Below are 16,254 nucleotides of genomic sequence, written 5' to 3'. Positions count from 1 at the left end.
TCGTAGACGTGGCACTGCTGTAATGTAACCAAGACCACATGCTGCCACAGCGCTCAGTAGCATGCAGTAACACATGTGCCTTATTGGTGTCCTCAGTTTCACATGAGTCGCCTGGAGCAGCTGTGTGTTCACTACCTGGAGGCGTGCATCGGACACAGGAACGTCCTCGTGGCCCTGAGGAATGCTGCCAAACTTAATCTGGATTTCCTTAAGGTGAGTCACATGGATAGACACTGTCTCTAGACCTTCAGCCCGAGACCAGTGAAAATGTAGTGTTTTATCCAAACATCATGTTATTTTACATAAACCTCAGTGGTGTCTACATTTGCATTCAGCAGATCAGCATAGCAAGGTCCTCCACTGTCAGACTCACCTGGTCATCAGTGTTACAGAACTGTCTGGGGTTCATTGTGGAGGTATGTGTGTTACAGAACTGTCTGGGGCTCATTGTAACATGTTAATGTTCCAGGAGTACTGTCTGCGGTTCATTGTGAAAGAGAGCAACTACAACCAGATCGTGATGAGCAAGGAGTTCGAGACCCTTGACCAGCCTCTGATGGTGGAGATCATCCGCCGCCGCCAGCAGCCGCACCAGAGGATGTTGGAGACGTACCAGGACCCTGTCATCAGTGAGTCCCCTCCGTCATAAGCAGCTTTATGGCCATCACTCAGTCATTTTTGTTCAAATTGTAATGAAATTAAGCAATTTTGCCTTATCCTGACTCATACCAATCGCTTATGTCACCTTATTTCCAAAAGGTAGAGGATGTAGTTTGAGTCAGGATGAATATCATTGATATTATTACTCTAAAAACCCATTTTGTTTAGCTTATCGTGGGATTCACATGGATAAATCTGCATTTGAGCAAGTACTAGAACCTGGATACCTGTGGTATGTTAATGTATAATATAATATCAATTCTACACATATGTTCTGTTTTGGGGAAGATTGAAAATTTTGACCTTGTTTGACCATGCTCTTATATTCACTCAGAGTGTATATTTGGCTCGGTAAACTGGCCAGACGAAGGGCGTTGAACTTTTCGCATGTATTTTTGTTCTTATGATGACATGTCTTACCCCATGTCTCACTCACTCACTCGCACAGACAGACACACTGAAACAGACACATGCACGCACAGACCACACACAGACCACACACAGACCACACACAGACATGCACACACCACACACAGAAACAGACACACACACACAGAAACAGACACACACACACCACACACAGAAACAGACACTTACACACAGAAACATACATACACACACACACCACAGACACACATGAACAGACACACACCACACACAGAAACAGACAGGCACACACCACGCACAGACCACACGTACACACCACGCACGCACGCACACAAACACACACACACACACACACACACACACACACACACACACACACACACACACACACACACTGCTGAGATCAGATGACTAGTTATCCCAGGTGTATGGACATGGACGGTGTTGTCCATGTGTACACACAAGGATCGTTATGTGCCTGTTGCAGCCAACTCCCTGGAGAAGGATATGGACGTCTTCCTCAAGTCTGCAGGCCACGAGTTTTGTGACATCACACTGATGCTGGACGGCACCCCCGTCAGGTCCCACAAGGCCATCCTGGCGGCCCGCTGCAGCTACTTCGAGGCCATGTTCCGCTCCTTCATGCCGGAGAACAACACCGTCACAGTGAGTGCAGGCAGTACAGTGACACACCGGGATTGTCTGGCTGCACTAATAGGAAATCACCTCATGTCTCGGTATTGCTGAAGAACTTATGTGTTGAAACATGTTTGTCCTGTTAGTGAGCATACCGCCTCAGTGGTCTAGTGGTAGAGCATCCGCCTGGAGAGCGGAACGTGCGGAAAGAGCACGGGTATGGTGCTGGCAAACCTAGAAACATAATCAGGGCGAACCAGGATTTGAACCCACAATCATAGGTTTCTGGAGTAGCCAAGGGACTTAAGTCTGCACAGCAAATTGCAGCACATTAGACGACTGGGCCACCTCTGCCCCCTCTAAATAATTGAGTTTGGACAAGACAAACCTGTGATTGTCTCCCCTAGTGATTCCATTTTAAAACAGGCCCAAGCAACCTGTGATTGTCACCCATAGAGATTCCGGGTTAAAACAGGCCCCAGCTACCTGTGATTCTCTCCCATAGTGATTCCAGGTTAAAACAGGCCCCAGCTACCTGTGATTGTCTCCCCTAGTGATTCCAGGTTAAAACAGGTCCCAGCTACCTGTGATTGTCTCCCCTAGTGATTCCATTTTAAAACAGGCCCAAGCAACCTGTGATTGTCACCCATAGAGATTCCGGGTTAAAACAGGCCCCAGCTACCTGTGATTATCTCCCATAGTGATTCCAGGTTAAAACAGGTCCCAGCTACCTGTGATTGTCTCCCCTAGTGATTCCGGGTTAAAACAGGTCCCAGCTACCTGTGATTGTCTCCCCTAGTGATTCCAGGTTAAAACAGGCCCCAGCTACCTGTGATTGTCTCCCCTAGTGATTCCAGGTTAAAACAGGTCCCAGCTACCTGTGATTGTCTCCCCTAGTGATTCCGGGTTAAAACAGGTTCCCTCGACCTGTGATTGTCTCCCCTAGTGATTCCAGGTTTTAACAGGTTCCCTCAACCTGTGATTGTCTCCCCTAGTGATTCCAGGTTAAAACAGGTCCCAGCAACCTGTGATTGTCTCCCCTAGTGATTCCAGGTTAAAACAGGCCCCAGCTACCTGTGATTGTCTCCCCTAGTGATTCCAGGTTAAAACAGGCCCCAGCTACCTGTGATTGTCTCCCATAGTGATTCCAGGTTAAAACAGGTCCCAGCAACCTGTGATTGTCTCCCCTAGTGATTCCAGGTTAAAACAGGCCCAACCTACCTGTGATTGTCTCCCATAGTGATTCCAGGTTAAAACAGGTCCCAGCTACCTGTGATTGTCTCCCCTAGTGATTCCGGGTTAAAACAGGTTCCCTCGACCTGTGATTGTCTCCCCTAGTGATTCCAGGTTAAAACAGGTCCAAGCAACCTGTGATTGTCTCCCCTAGTGATTCCAGGTTAAAACAGGTCCCAGCTACCTGTGATTGTCTCCCCTAGTGATTCCAGGTTAAAACAGGTCCCAGCTACCTGTGATTGTCTCCCCTAGTGATTCCGGGTTAAAACAGGTTCCCTCAACCTGTGATTGTCTCCCATAGTGATTCCGGGTTAAAACAGGTTCCCTCGACCTGTGATTGTCTCCCCTAGTGATTCCGGGTTAAAACAGGTCCCAGCTACCTGTGATTGTCTTCCCTAGTGATTCTGGGTTAAAACAGGTTCACTCGACCTGTGATTGTCTCCCATTGTGATTCCAGGTTTTAACAGGCCCAAGCAACCTGTGATTGTCACCCATAGAGATTCCGGGTTAAAACAGGCCCCAGCTACCTGTGATTCTCTCCCATAGTGATTCCAGGTTAAAACAGGCCCCAGCTACCTGTGATTGTCTCCCCTAGTGATTCCGGGTTAAAACAGGTCCCAGCTACCTGTGATTGTCTCCCCTAGTGATTCCATTTTAAAACAGGCCCAAGCAACCTGTGATTGTCACCCATAGAGATTCCGGGTTAAAACAGGCCCCAGCTACCTGTGATTATCTCCCATAGTGATTCCAGGTTAAAACAGGTCCCAGCTACCTGTGATTGTCTCCCCTAGTGATTCCGGGTTAAAACAGGTCCCAGCTACCTGTGATTGTCTCCCCTAGTGATTCCAGGTTAAAACAGGCCCCAGCTACCTGTGATTGTCTCCCCTAGTGATTCCGGGTTAAAACAGGTCCCAGCTACCTGTGATTGTCTCCCCTAGTGATTCCGGGTTAAAACAGGTTCCCTCGACCTGTGATTGTCTCCCCTAGTGATTCCAGGTTTTAACAGGTTCCCTCAACCTGTGATTGTCTCCCCTAGTGATTCCAGGTTAAAACAGGTCCCAGCAACCTGTGATTGTCTCCCCTAGTGATTCCAGGTTAAAACAGGCCCCAGCTACCTGTGATTGTCTCCCCTAGTGATTCCAGGTTAAAACAGGCCCCAGCTACCTGTGATTGTCTCCCATAGTGATTCCAGGTTAAAACAGGTCCCAGCAACCTGTGATTGTCTCCCCTAGTGATTCCAGGTTAAAACAGGCCCAACCTACCTGTGATTGTCTCCCATAGTGATTCCAGGTTAAAACAGGTCCCAGCTACCTGTGATTGTCTCCCCTAGTGATTCCGGGTTAAAACAGGTTCCCTCGACCTGTGATTGTCTCCCCTAGTGATTCCAGGTTAAAACAGGTCCAAGCAACCTGTGATTGTCTCCCCTAGTGATTCCAGGTTAAAACAGGTCCCAGCTACCTGTGATTGTCTCCCCTAGTGATTCCAGGTTAAAACAGGTCCCAGCTACCTGTGATTGTCTCCCCTAGTGATTCCGGGTTAAAACAGGTTCCCTCAACCTGTGATTGTCTCCCATAGTGATTCCGGGTTAAAACAGGTTCCCTCGACCTGTGATTGTCTTCCCTAGTGATTCCGGGTTAAAACAGGCCCCAGCTATCTGTGATTGTCTCCCCTAGTGATTCCAGGTTAAAACAGGCCCCAGCTACCTGTGATTGTCTCCCATAGTGATTCCGGGTTAAAACAGGCCCCAGCAACCTGTGATTGTCTCCCATAGAGATTCCGGGTTAAAACAGGCCCCAGCTACCTGTGATTGTCTCCCATAGTGATTCCGGGTTAAAACAGGCCCCAGCTACCTGTGATTGTCTCCCATAGTGATTCCGGGTTAAAACAGGCCCCAGCTACCTGTGATTGTCTCCCCTAGTGATTCCGGGTTAAAACAGGCCCCAGCTACCTGTGATTGTCTCCCCTAGTGATTCCGGGTTAAAACAGGCCCCAGCTACCTGTGATTGTCTCCCCTAGTCATTCCAGGTTAAAACAGGCCCCAGCAACCTGTGATTGTCTCCCCTAGTGATTTCCAGGTTAAAACAGGTCCCAGCTACCTGTGATTGTCTCTCCTAGTGATTCCAGGTTAAAACAGGTCCCAGCTACCTGTGATTGTCTCCCTAGTGATTCCAGGTTAAAACAGGTCCCAGCTACCTGTGATTGTCTCCCTAGTGATTTCAGGTTAAAACAGGTCCCAGCTACCTGTGATTGCCATCATGGGCAACCAAATGGATTGGAATGTCAGACATGGTGACTTGGTTGATTGTGTGTCAATGCATATAGGGTTACATTAACATTCCCTCACCCAGGCATGCACTGTCAATCACTGGTTTGTCTGGTCAGACTTACAGCCAACTGTGATATAGGTGCCAGCAAAAAACAACTGATGTGTACTGAACTTATGTGTTTGAAAGGATGATTCTAGCATCTGGTTTTAGGAGAGTAATGTTACTGTTTGTCCGAGCAGATCATCATCGGCGAGATGGTGCCATCCCGCCAGGCGTTCGACAGCCTACTCCGCTACATCTACTACGGCGAGGTGTCCATGCCGCCCGAAGACTCCCTCTACCTCTTCCCCGCACCCTACTTCTACGGCTTCACCAACAACAGATTGCAGGTAGCCAAGTTTTGTGATCACAGTACTGATGTTATATGGAGGTCAAGTAGTACGTGTTCAGAGTATTTAACTTTCCTGAGACATATTTCTAAAATGTAAATGGTTGAATTCCATTTGAAAAAGGAAAAGCTTTAATGTACATTATATTGCGTCATTGTGCACTTATTAACCATTGTGCCACATTCACGCTTTGTGGTGGTCATACAGGCAAATCCCGCACCCATCTTCCTGAAGCAAGGGAGTTTACTGACTATAACAGTCCAGTTTCCACCCTTGCCGAACCAGGCTGGACTTTGTTGGCTCAGTCGCTATTAGTAGTTATGTCTCTTCTATGTCCCTCCTATAGAATCAATCAGATTCCACCTCTCATATCACTTACATTTGCTTCAAACAAAATAGTGGCACCAGTCAAGATGATCTGATCGATAATCAATATCGATATTTTTGTTTTTGTTTGCAGGCATTTTGTAAACACAACTTAGAGATGAATGTCTCCTTCCAAAATGTGATCCAGGTGAGATATGTAGGTAATTGCTATGATGTGATCCGTGTGAGATATGTAGCTAATTGCTATAATGTGATCCAAGTGAGATATGTAGGTAATTGCTATAATGTGATCCAGGTGAGATATGTAGGTAATTGCTATGATGTGATCCAGGTAAGATATGTAGGTAATTGCTATGATGTGGTCCAGGTGAGATATGTACGTAATTGCTTTGATGTGATCCTGGTGAGATATGTAGGTAATTGTTATGATGTGGTCCAGGTAAGATATATAGCTAATTGCTATGATGTGATCCAGTTGAGATATGTACGTAATTGCTTTGATGTGATCCAGGTAAGATATGTAGCAATTGCTATGATGTGGTCCAGGTGAGATATGTGGCTAATTGCTATGATGTGGTCCAGGTAAGATATGTAGCAATTGCTATGATGTGATCCAGGTGAGATATGTAGCAATTGCTATGATGTGGTCCAGGTGAGATCACGCTAAGTAACACACACATTTGGATTCTTATATTTATGTCAGTTGAATATTCCCCGTGGCACTCCGGGTTAGCACACATCTACTGCAACCTATGCCCGTTGTATTCAGGGGCAACTCAATGGATCAGGGGCTTAGTGACAAAGTAGAAAATTCCGGGATAGAACTGGTCTTTCAGCAACCATGCTTGTCATAAGAGGTGACTAACGGCATTGAGTGGCCAGCCTCGCTGACTTGATTCATCGTATCTCAACTGCGTAGATCAATGCTCACGATGTTAATCTCTTGATTGTCAGGTCCAGATTTGATTTTTGTACATACCATCGTCATATAACTGTAATATTGCTGAATGCTGCGTTAAAAAAAAACACGCGAAAAACATTAGATTGCTGCACCTTATTTCAAACTATTGGAAGAAATGACCCAGTTCACACATTTCCTCATTAATAATGGACTGAAACAGATCTGCCCTTTAAGTGAAATTATATGTCTTGCTTGTACTTTAAGTCAATCCTTTCTGGTTCCAGATCTTGGAAGCAGCAGACAAGATCCAGGCTATGGATATGCGGAAACATGCTCTCAATATCATAGTACATTACTTCCCTAAGGTAAGCAGTTCTCAATATCATAGTACATTACTTCCCTAAGGTAAGCAGCTCTCAATATCATTGTACATTACTTCCCTAAGGTAAGCAGCTCTCAATATCATAGTACATTACTTCCCTAAGGTAAGCAGCTCTCAATATCATAGTACATTACTTCCCTAAGGTAAGCAGCTCTCAATATCATAGTACATTACTTTCCTAAGGTAAGCAGCTCTCAATATCATAGTACATTACTTCCCTAAAGTAAGCAGTTCTCAGTATCATAGTACATTACTTCCCTAAGGTAAGCAGCTCTCAATATCATAGTACATTACTTCCCTAAGGTAAGCAGTTCTCAACATCACAGTACATTACTTCCCTAAGGTAAGCAGCTCTCAATATCATAGTACATTACTTCCCTAAGGTAAGCAGTTCTCAATATCATAGTACATTACTTCCCTAAGGTAAGCAGCGCTCAATATCATAGTACATTACTTCTCTAAGGTAAGCAGTTCTCAGCATCACAGTACATTACTTCCCTAAGGTAAGCAGCTCTCAATATCATAGTACATTACTTCCCTAAGGTAAGCAGCGCTTAATATCATAGTACATTACTTCTCTAAGGTAAGCAGTTCTCAACATCACAGTACATTACTTCCCTAAGGTAAGCAGTTCTCAGTATCATAGTACATTACTTCCCTAAGGTAAGCAGCTCTCAATATCACAGTACAGGAGCACTTAATATCATAGTACATTATATATATACTTATACTTCTGGGAAGTATATTACCGGTACTTCCCTAAGGTACTCTTTACATTCTCTCTATGATATTTTGAACAATCATTATTTTGGATTTTGTTCTCTATATTTTCTTGTGGAGCAGCTTGTAAGTAGAGTGCAATGGTTGAGGTGCACCAGAGCTCCAGATAAGCTCTTGGTGTTGTGGGTATTTTACGCATGCATTTTAAAATCATTGGGTATCAGTAATTCTATCTGGGTATTCAAATTTCTGTTACCCACTAGTTTTTACACATGTGGGTATTTAAGTTAAATATTTAAAAACACTATTTTTTAACTTATCCTGCATTACTCCGTATTGCATTTACTGCTATGTTTGACAGAGAGACGAACTGTGTGAGATCCAGCTGCTGAAGAAAGTTGTCCCAACCAGCCCAGGAGGCAGCGCCCTCTCACAGTCGGCACGTGACCCGGAAGTCATGACGTCACACCAAAAGACATAACTGCTTTGTCACCTCCACGGACGGACGTACTTTGTATCCCTTGTGGAAATTAAAGCTTATTATTTGTTTTTTATATTTTGCGTGTTTCTACATTCATTATATGCTGCTACATTGTTACCTGTTATGGGCCGTGACCTTAGGGTCTTCCCATTCGTAAATTGTAACGTTTATCGCTCGTCTGTGGCTCACGTCACAGTAATTTACGGGCGCAATGTTGTTCCCGCCATTTTGGCCATTCACCACGTGGCCACGTAATGTCGTGTTCTGCGTTTTGAATTCTCTCTTTGGCTTGGGTAATACATTACATTTATGTATGTTGTTTTGGTGTGCTTAAAGCCTTGCCTTTTCGCTACCTCTAAGCGTAATTGTTTCTTCTCATAAACTTCAATATAATACGAAGTTTATGAGTTACATTATGTCTCCCGTACTCTGTGGTTTTGCCACATGGTTACGTGTTTGCTTAAGGCTTTGCCTTTTCGCTCCCTTTTAGCGTACTTGTTTATCTCATAAACTTTAATAAAATATACTGTTTTTGAGTTACTTTATGCTTCCCATACTTTGTGATTGGCCACACATTATGCTTCCCGCACTTTGTGGCTTTGCCACATAGTTATGTTTTGCTTAAATTCCAGATTTTCTGCCTCGCTGCACTTGTTGCCGCGGGAACAAATCTGGCCGGGGCCGCCCCTTTCTGCCGTGATTGTACGACGCCCTGTACTTTCACAAGGCAGTGCCGATGTTGCAGTCATTCGTCGCTGTGATCCTTCAGCTCATGCGAGTATCCAGGACACACCTCGCTCAACGTGCTCGTCGACCCCCACCTACGTTGACGGCAGCAGCGCTCAGCGGAGCTTCACGGCGGCTCCCAACGTAGAGTCTGCCTCCCATGGCACGACATACGACCGTTCACGGTCTCCTACTCCACTGGCGGCTCCAGCGCTCCCAACGTAGAGTCTGCCTCCCATGGCACGACATACGACCGTTCACGGTCTCCTACTCCACCGGCGGCTCCAGCGCTCCCAACGTAGAGTCTGCCTCCCCTGGCACGACATACGACCGTTCACGGTCTCCAACACCGTCAACGCTGATGTCTCCGGCGCCCCCGGCGCCTCTGATGACACGGCGCTCCCGGCGCTCCCGGCGCTCCCGGCGCCTCCGGCGCCTCTGATGACACGGCGCTCCCGGCGCCTCCGGCGCCTCTGATGACGCGGCGCTCCCGGCGCCTCCGGCGCCTCTGATGACGCGGCGCCTCCGGCGCCTCTGATGACACGGCGCTCCCGGCGCCTCTGATGACGCGGCGCTCCCGGCGCCTCCGGCGCCTCTGATGACGCGGCGCCTCCGGCGCCTCTGATGACACGGCGCCTCCGGCGCTTCTGATGACGCGGCGCCTCCGGCGCCTCTGATGACACGGCGCCTCCGGCGCTTCCGATGACGCGGCGCCTCCGGCGCCTCCGATGACACGGCGCCTCCGGCGCTTCTGATGACTCGGCGCTCCCGGCGCCTCCGATGACTCGGCGCCTCTGATGACTCGGTGCCTCCGGCGCTTCCGATGACTCGGCGCCGCTGATGTCTCGGCGCTCAACAAGCTTCATGACTTGTTCATGACAAGCTGATGACTCGGCGCTCCCGGCGCCTCCGATGACTCGGTGCCACCGGCGCCTCTGATGACTCGGCGCCGCTGATGTCTCGGCGCCTCTGATGTCTCCGCGCTCCGGCGCCTCCGCATCCTCTGATGTCTTCGGCGCTCAACAAGCTTCAGATCAACAAGCTTTATCAAGCTCAGATCAACGAGCCGACCATCCGATCTTCTACTGCGGCTTAAGGGGCACCATCGGCAATCGCCTCCCCGGCGCCACTGCCCTCTTCTCTTGCTGCCGTCTCATAACTCGTCACACGGAGAAGCATGGTGAAACAACTGTCGCCGCTCCTGTCGCTACTCTCCCGTCGGTCTTCGGGATCGTGACTATCGTACTACTTCCTGGGTGGAATCATTTCAACCAATAGACAGTTGGTCTGATTCAGCTTGCCCACTGAGACGTTATCCATAATCCCGTCGTTTAAAGCGCTATGATTCCGGAGAGATGACCTGCGGGTTTCCATCGAAACAGAGCGCCATGTGAACAGCGTCTGTATCAGATTCGATGACGACATCCACTTACAAAGAGTTTACTTCGTCGACATCGCAGACATCAACGCTGTTCTACCCTACCCTAGCGCCAGCGTTCCTGAGAGAGACTCTTCCTCGGCGCTCCCCGGGTTTTACACGACGCCCATGGGGTTCCGTGTTTTATCGCAAAACTCGGGTACACCACTTGATCGTCTCTCACACAGTTCATTGAGGATTGTCTGTGTGTGGAGTTTGCACCTCAGTTCCGACTCCAAGGCGGTTTTCTCGGCTACTGCGCAGAGTGATTTACATGTCACGTGTCAAGTACTCGGACTGTCAACAACTCCGACCGGATTTAGGTCAACTTACCATGGCAAGGGGTGCCATGTATTTCTACAGATTGGTTTCCATGTCTACCTGTACGCTTGGTGATACCACTCAACCAGGCGCCTGTCGCAGTCCATCCATGCACGGATGTTGGAAACAATAGACCTCCTCTACCAACACGGCTGTCACGAGGAACCTTGTTTCATCAACCCTTCGCTATAAGAACGATAGCGCCTATAGGCGTTCAAGGGATGGAAAAGATCGCCTTCCTTCGTCCGGTTTGATCTTTTCGACTACGACACCTTCCTATCTTCCGCCTTGACTACCGGACACAGTGTCGATTTGATACTTAAAGTCCCTCGGCCGTCCCACTGACCCCTGTTGCATACCTGCCTCGTATCGTGTTGTCGTCCTCCATCGTCACCTCGATATAAGAACAGGAGTACTTATACGCCGCTTCAGGGATGAAAACGATCTCATTACTTCGTGCAATGGCCATATTGCCTCGACTTCCTACTACCCGGTTACGTCGATGCCCCGGCGGTCGATTGTGAAGCTAGTTTACTTCGTCTACTTGAGGTTGGCTCGCAGGCGATCACACCTTTTTCCGAATCGTACCGACGGTACGCAATCGCAGACCCCTGTTGCTGACTACCTCCCCTGCCACCTTGTCAGTGGCTAGTGGCCCACGCCAGCCCACATTGTGACCACCTGTGATCCAGAGATCAACACCATAGGCACAGCAACAGCCTCGAGATAAATGCTTATCCAGGACGGCACTTGCTGACAGTGCATTCTCGGTCACGCCCTGTTGAACGTGTCCACTGACGACGTCACCGTAGTGTGGTGTTTGCGGACCCAGAGTTCTCGCCCCTCTCCCGGCGCTACAAACTCGACCGGCGCCCCCGAGAATCACCATCTTAGGCGTTCCAGGCGCCTCAAGCTCTCCGACGCCTCACGCTCTCCGGCGCCTCGGGCCAGACTATGTGAAACGGTCGACACCCCAACCCTAGATCTGTTTGCCTCATATCTGAATGTGGCCAGCAGTCGTCTTCCATTCCACCTGTGCCGGATACGACCGCTGTGGCAGTCGAAGCCTTCCATCGTTCCTGAGAAGGATTACGCGCGTACGCTTTTCCGACTCCGGTTCTCCCTCCCACGGTTCTTCAGAGATCCAGGCCACTCGACCCCTGCCATTGACTTTGGTCTCGCCTTATTGGTCAGCCAGAAGTTGGGTTATCGACCTCCGAAACATAGCCAGAGACAACCCCTGGAACTTCCGGTGTGGTCCAACCTTCTGCTCCATCCACACGGTCTGTTGCCACACCCTCATACCCGCATGTTATCGTCTGCACGCCTGACACACATGCAGAAAGCCAAGGGCTATTCGGCTAGAGCGACCAAGGCTATTGCTTCAGCCCACCGTCCATCTACAGGGGGACTGTATGCTGATAAATGATGCTTGTTCCAGGCATTTTGTTCTGACAAACACCAGGATCCGATGACAGCGTCACCGCAGATCCTGGATCAGTTCCTTCTGTACTTGTGTAGCACCCATCGGTTGAAGGGCTTACCACCCCCACATACCTGGTCGCCATCTACTCCTTTCTGGCCATCCCGGACGATCGGAGAAAGACGAAAATTCCCGACCTACGGGCCTGGCTGCGCTCGTTCAGTCTTGAAGACCTGAAGACCAAGTTCGGACCGCCTGCGTTGGATCTGAATGTGGTCTTCAATGCCCTTCGAACCACTCCCCTCGTCTTCCTTCTTCGACCTTAAGTAGAAGACGGGTGTTTCTACTGGTTTTGACTACTGCCGCTCGAGTCCATGTACAGCACGCCCTCGACGTCTCCCATGCCCGGTTCGAATGCGGTACCCAGGGCGCCGTTCATCATGGACCGTACTGGGACGTCAGCGTAAAGACTCAACGCCCAGGACAGCCTGATAGATCATTCCTTGTCCCCTCCCCCCTCGTCCAGTGTGGGTGCCGAGGATGAGGATGAGCGTCATTATGCCCAGTAAGGGCACTGAAGGTTATTCTACGATCTAAAGACTGCCGCAAGTCTAGGAAACACCTTTTTCTGCCGGTCTCCCCTTCGTCGCTGTCGTTGGTCAGCCGGAATACTTTTCCCTGTGGCTCCGGGCGGTCATCCTTAAAGCGTATGAGCCGCCGGATTGGACCCTCCCCCCAAAGGCTATTACCTGAAATAAAATGAGATCAGGGCGATCGTATTTACACTGGTTCTTCACGGTATACTGTTCCATCCCGTCGTTCAGGGAAGCCTGTTCGTGGCGATCGGACACCGCCTTCACCAACCACTACTTCCGTGATGTAGCCTTGAAAGTTGTCGCCGGCGTTCACAGTTTTGGTCCCTGGTTGTAGCCCAACAGGTCATCTATCTCCGACGCCACTGATTCTCCGATACCCTGAGCGGGGCCCGTCGACCTTTCTGGTGTTTATCACCCCAGACGAGACGGCTCTCTTGCGTTCCGCATTCGCTCTTAGGTCAGTTTTAGTTTTGGGTTACCCGACTCATTCTATTGCTGTCACCTATCCGGGTTTTACTTTTTGCATCAACTCTCGTTTCCTGACGACAGGAATGGTAGTAGATGTGGACACCGGCGCCGACGCCAACGCCGCTGCTTCTATGGTACCTGAGCGGTGCCCGTCGACCTCACCGGTGTTCCTTGCCTCCAGCCTAGAGGGCTCTCCTGCGTTTCGCATTCGATCTTGGGATTGGTCGTAGATTTTGCCGCCGACGCCGCTGATTCTTCGATTCCCCGAGCGGGGCCCGTCGAACTCTCTGGTGTTTATCACCTCAGATTAGCTCTAGGTTCTACTGCGTTTCGCTTTCGCTCTTCGGTAAGTTATATATTTTGGCTACACGCCTCATTGTATTTCGGTTACCTATTCGGGCGTTTCGTTTTTGCATCGACTCTTGTTTCCTGAAGACAGGAATGGTCGTAGATGTTCCGGTCATCACTTGTATGCGGTGCGGATTCATCGGACCTTGACGAGGGTTTAATATGGTTCACATCTGCAAGTATGCCCACCGGCCAAGCCGTCTGATAAAGATGCAATACGGAGTAATGCAGGATAAGTTAAAAAATTTAGTAAAATCTAAATATTTTTTACATTTGTATACTTATCCTGCATTACGAAGTCTAAGTTCCCTCCCTTTCGCTACGCTACCTCCCCACGAAGTTTCAGATGTTATGTTTAAAGCAGTTATGTCTTTTGGTGTGACGTCATGACTTCCGGGTCACGTGCCGACTGTGAGAGGGCGCTGCCTCCTGGGCTGGTTGGGACAACTTTCTTCAGCAGCTGGATCTCACACAGTTCGTCTCTCTGTCAAACATAGCAGTAAATGCAATACGGAGTAATGCAGGATAAGTATACAAATGTAAAAAATATTTAGATTTTACTAAATTCATCTAGTCCCTGCAAACTGGTGTCGTGTGGGTTCGAGAGCTTTGTAGGACTCAAAAATACCACGATACTTCCACAAGAAAGTGTGATGGCAAATGATCATGATTTTACTATCATCGTGGAGTTTGACAGGGTTGGCGGAATGCCCGTTTATAATTTCAAAATAAGTTGCTGATTTGCGAATCGAATACGCAGGGTTACTTCACAATATTTTGATGATACGCACAAGTTTTATTTTTGTAGCGCATCTGTAATGTTCGTTGCGTATTTGATACGCTTGGATTTTATTTTACTGCGTATTTCTGCATTTCTGATGCGTATTTTACGCAGATGCGCAGCTTATCTGGAGCTCTGTGCACATTTCTTAACATCATCATATCATGTCCTCTCTTTGCTGAAGTACAGCTGCACTTGTTGTTCCAGGTTGCTCGTCTTCCCCAGATGCGCCGACTCAGCAAAGAGCTATTGTTGGACATCGTCGACGCTCTCGCGGACGACATGAGCGAGTCTCGGCTCTGTCAAGATATGTCAAGTGCCAGTCTTAGTGAATCTAGTAGCACGTTATGACTATGGTAGAACTGATTGGGCACAGTGGCACAATATGACTGCTGGAATTGATCGGGTTCAGACAAGTCCCAGCAGATCCAGTAGCACAAATAGGACTTGTTATGATAATGAAACTAATCAGGTTCAGACATTCTGGTCTCAGCGAAAACTGTACCAAGTTATGACTGGTGGAACTGATTGAGTTGAGACATTCTGGTCTCAGCGAATCCAGCTGCACTATAGGACTATTGTAAGGATGGTGGAACCACTTGGGTTCAGACATTCTGGTCTCAGCGAAAACTGTACCAAGTTATGAATGGTGGAACTGATTGAGGTTAGACATTTCTGGTCTCGGCGAGTCCAGTAGCCCATTGTGATTGGTGTAGCTGAGTCCAGTAGCCCATTGTGATTGGTGTAGCTGAGTCCAGTAGCCCATTGTGATTGGTGTAGCTGAGTCCAGTAGCCCATTGTGATTGGTGTAGCCAGCAGGGCCAGCAGGGTCCGGGAGGAAGGACTGGAAATCAGGTAGACACGGGACACTCCGGCCAGTTCTCCAGGCAGAGCAAGTCTTGTGTCAGGAGAATATGTCCTGGTCAGTACGGAAGTTAGAACCTGGTTGAGTGCACTCAGAGCACCGGGCAGTACGGAAGTTAGGACCTGGTTGAGTGCACTCAGAGCACCGGTCATTACGGAAGTTAGGACCTGGTTGAGTGCACTCAGAGCACCGGTCAGTACGGAAGTTAGGACCTGGTTGAGTGCACTCAGAGCACCGGTCAGTACGGAAGTTAGGAACTGGTTGAGTGCACTCAGAGCACCGGTCAGTACGGAAGTTAGGAACTGGTTGAGTGCACTCAGAGCACCGGTCAGTACGGAAGTTAGAACCTGGTTGAGTGCACTCAGAGCACTAGTCAGTACGGAAGTTAGGATCTGGTTGAGTGCACTCAGAGCACTAGTCAGTACGGAAGTTAGGATCTGGGATCTGGTTGAGTGCACTCAGAGCACTGGTCAGTACGGAAGCTAGGAACTGGTTGAGTGCACTCAGAGCACCGGTCAGTACGGAAGCTAGGACCTGGTTGAGTGCACTCAGAGCACCGGTCAGTACGGAAGCTAGGATCTGGTTGAGTGCACTCAGAGCACCGGTCAGTACGGAAGTTAGGATCTGGTTGAGTGCACTCAGAGCACCGGTCAGTACGGAAGTTAGGACCCGGTTGAGTGCACTCAGAGCACCGGTCAGTACAGAAGTTAGGATCTGGTTGAGTGAACTCAGAGCACCGGTCAGTACGGAAGCTAGGATCTGGTTGAGTGCACTCAGAGCACCGGTCAGTACGGAATTTAGGATCTGGTTGAGTGCACTCAGAGCACCGGTCAGTACGGAAGTTAGGACCCGGTTGAGTGCACTCAGAGCACCGGTCAGTACAGAAGTTAGGACGTGGTTGAGTGCACTCAGAGCACCGGTCAGTA

The 16,254-nt window shown here is 48.9% G+C and overlaps 1 protein-coding gene across 3 annotated transcripts in view; it reads left to right on the top strand.

The window, feature by feature from the left end:
- The window catches only part of LOC124132036 (leucine-zipper-like transcriptional regulator 1), a 34,146-nt gene extending 18,990 nt beyond the window's left edge, over positions 1 to 15,156 (top strand). For 2 of the 3 annotated variants that reach the window (XM_046495617.2, XM_048396474.1), the window contains exons 14-20: positions 97 to 213; positions 470 to 629; positions 1,535 to 1,713; positions 5,423 to 5,572; positions 6,033 to 6,086; positions 7,085 to 7,165; positions 14,671 to 15,156. In XM_046495617.2, coding sequence (XP_046351573.1) covers positions 97 to 213; positions 470 to 629; positions 1,535 to 1,713; positions 5,423 to 5,572; positions 6,033 to 6,086; positions 7,085 to 7,165; positions 14,671 to 14,814 — 885 coding nt within the window. In that variant the 3' untranslated portion in view covers positions 14,815 to 15,156. Of the gene's footprint in view, positions 1 to 96; positions 214 to 469; positions 630 to 1,534; positions 1,714 to 5,422; positions 5,573 to 6,032; positions 6,087 to 7,084; positions 7,726 to 14,670 lie in introns of all 3 variants that reach the window. The other variant, XR_007221072.1, reaches the window with a different exon arrangement.
- The last annotated feature ends 1,098 nt before the right edge of the window (positions 15,157 to 16,254 follow it).

This window comes from Haliotis rufescens, unplaced genomic scaffold, assembly GCF_023055435.1.
Source record: "Haliotis rufescens isolate VD_foot unplaced genomic scaffold, xgHalRufe1.0.p SCAF_15, whole genome shotgun sequence".
NCBI lineage: Eukaryota > Metazoa > Mollusca > Gastropoda > Lepetellida > Haliotidae > Haliotis > Haliotis rufescens.
The sequence above is the reverse complement of the archived record's forward strand: the minus strand, read 5'-3'. Positions and strand labels throughout refer to the sequence as shown.